Raw genomic sequence first — 2,229 nt, 5'->3', positions numbered from 1 at the left:
TTGTTTCAGTCATTTGACTGCGGCCATGCTGGAGCATCGCCTTTAATCGAAGAAATCGACACCAGAACTTTGTAAGCCTAGTACTTATTCTATCGGACTAAATTTCACTGAGCAAGCATCTAGAAATATGCGTTGAAGGAAAATTCAAAATTTCCCCTTTCTACAAATGTTCAAGAGACGACCCAAAGTTCCGAAAGGCATTGGAGCTACGTTTCATCAAAAAAATTCTCTCCAAAATTAAATGTTTGAAAGAGAAGCATAGGAACTGCATTTTGTCAAAAAAAAAACAAAATTGGAAAGAGAAACAGAGACAATATGCATGACCACCCCTTCGAATGAAACAAACTATGAACACCACATAGCTCACGCAGACGTTGTGCCCAGCAGACGTTATGCCCAGTAGACGTTGTGCCCAGCAGACGTTATGCCCAGCAGACGTTGTGCCCAGCAGACGTTGTGCCCAGCAGACGTTGTGCCCACATGGTTAGCTCACGCAGACGTTGTGCCCAGTAAACTATGGTTAGCTCACACAGGCGTTGTGGGGAGAAATAATGCAAATACTTGAATGCTCCAGTGAACGTTGTATTGCTATCTAACAATATTCACATACCATTTAAGGTGACATCAATGTCTGTCAAGAAAGATTCTTCATGGTCATTTTATTTTCATTCATAGTAATGACGATGGATGAAGAGAAAACATTTATATTACATTATTACTGTTGTTTCTGAATTTTGTTCGAATGCTAACAACGTGATACTTATCTCTGTTTATGCCAACAAAATAAATAGTCAGATATACGTATAACATTGGGATTTTGGCGACTGTTGTTCTTGTAGACATACAATACTTGCATATATCCGGGAAAGAATGCTAGAGCCATTGTATCACTGATTGGGAAGGATATTTAATGTAGCTACTTGGCAAAGTTATTCGTGTAAAAATATCTCTTTCGAATTATCTTATCCAAGTAAGTCAGAAAATTACATTCTAAAAAATGATGAAAGATACTCAAACTATATTTAAGCAGACCCTGCTTTGTTATATAATTCATATCTTACAGACTGGCTTCCAGCTACATATACAATGTACATTTTATTACGTAACTCATTCGTGATGCTTGATTAAATGTACAGAGAGAATAAACTGAATTATAAACAGTACACAAATTATTTTTTATATTCTGACTTTATTTTCCTAATTTATGAATGTTGAACTAATATTTGGTGTTTGTTGATGAAAAGCATGGAATTACACAGAGTATGGAATTTGACTTTACAGGTGTGATGGAATTTACACTTTCATTGGGATTTGAACTCCTTTTATTTTCATACTTTATGGTGATGACTTTTTATCTTCTTTTTCTCTTTTCTTATCTTTACCATCCTACTTCCTAGAATTGATATCTTGAAAGGTCATTTAGCCATTACATCCTACTATGAGAAAATGTGCATATTTACAAATATGCACAGAAAGGAAAGCGGAGGAAGGGAAAAAACGAAAAATGCTTTGTAATGAAATTTCAACGGGTTGACCACATCATACTGAAAAAAATCTATCTATCTATCTATCTATCTATCTATTTCCCCCACCCTTGCTTTTCTTCCTCTTTCTCGATTGCTCTGCTCTCAAAAATATTTTTTTCTTCTTTCTCTCTTTTCTCCGAAAAGTAAATTTTTCCCCCCTTCTAAACAAACACCGGGATCGACTTCCTCTTTCAGCCTTTCAGTGTCGATAAAATATGTACCATTTGAGCAATGGCGTCGAAGTAATAACTGTCCCCCTCCCCCAAATTTCAGGCCTTGTGCCTATACTAGAAAGGATATTACACACACACACACACACATACGCATATATATAATGTGTTTGTGTGTGTGTGTGTGTGTGTGTGTGTAATTGGCATCATAAGAAACTTGCGTGCGAACATAAAATATTTCTCGAACTTTTTCGGTCCAAAACGATTTTTCACCCCAATACGAGAGAGAGAGGGGGGCGGGGTTAACACGTATCCTGTGCTGTCAATCATATTGTTTCTTTATTTAACAGATTTACTTAGTCGTTTTCCTTTATTGCAGGTTTCGTGCTGGTTATTCAAGAGAAAGATCACGTGAGATTAAAACTGATCAAGCAGCGATTCCGAAGTTCAGAAAGACGTACCAGGGAGTACAAGGAGAAACTGAACAAATACAGAGTAAGTAGTTATAGAAGGGGGTGGAGTTTGGTGGTGGT

At 36.9% G+C, this 2,229-nt stretch overlaps 1 protein-coding gene across 1 annotated transcript in view; it reads left to right on the top strand.

Moving 5' to 3' along the window:
* LOC106881396 (uncharacterized) overlaps positions 1 to 2,229 on the top strand; it is a 94,982-nt gene that overhangs the window by 70,754 nt on the left and 21,999 nt on the right. The window contains exon 6 of the mRNA XM_052976840.1: positions 2,076 to 2,211. Coding sequence (XP_052832800.1) covers positions 2,076 to 2,211 — 136 coding nt within the window. The remainder of the gene's footprint in view (positions 1 to 2,075; positions 2,212 to 2,229) is intronic.

Source organism: Octopus bimaculoides, chromosome 25 (assembly GCF_001194135.2).
Source record: "Octopus bimaculoides isolate UCB-OBI-ISO-001 chromosome 25, ASM119413v2, whole genome shotgun sequence".
Lineage (NCBI taxonomy): Eukaryota > Metazoa > Mollusca > Cephalopoda > Octopoda > Octopodidae > Octopus > Octopus bimaculoides.
Note: the sequence above shows the minus strand (reverse complement) of the source record. Positions and strands in the feature narration are given on the sequence as shown.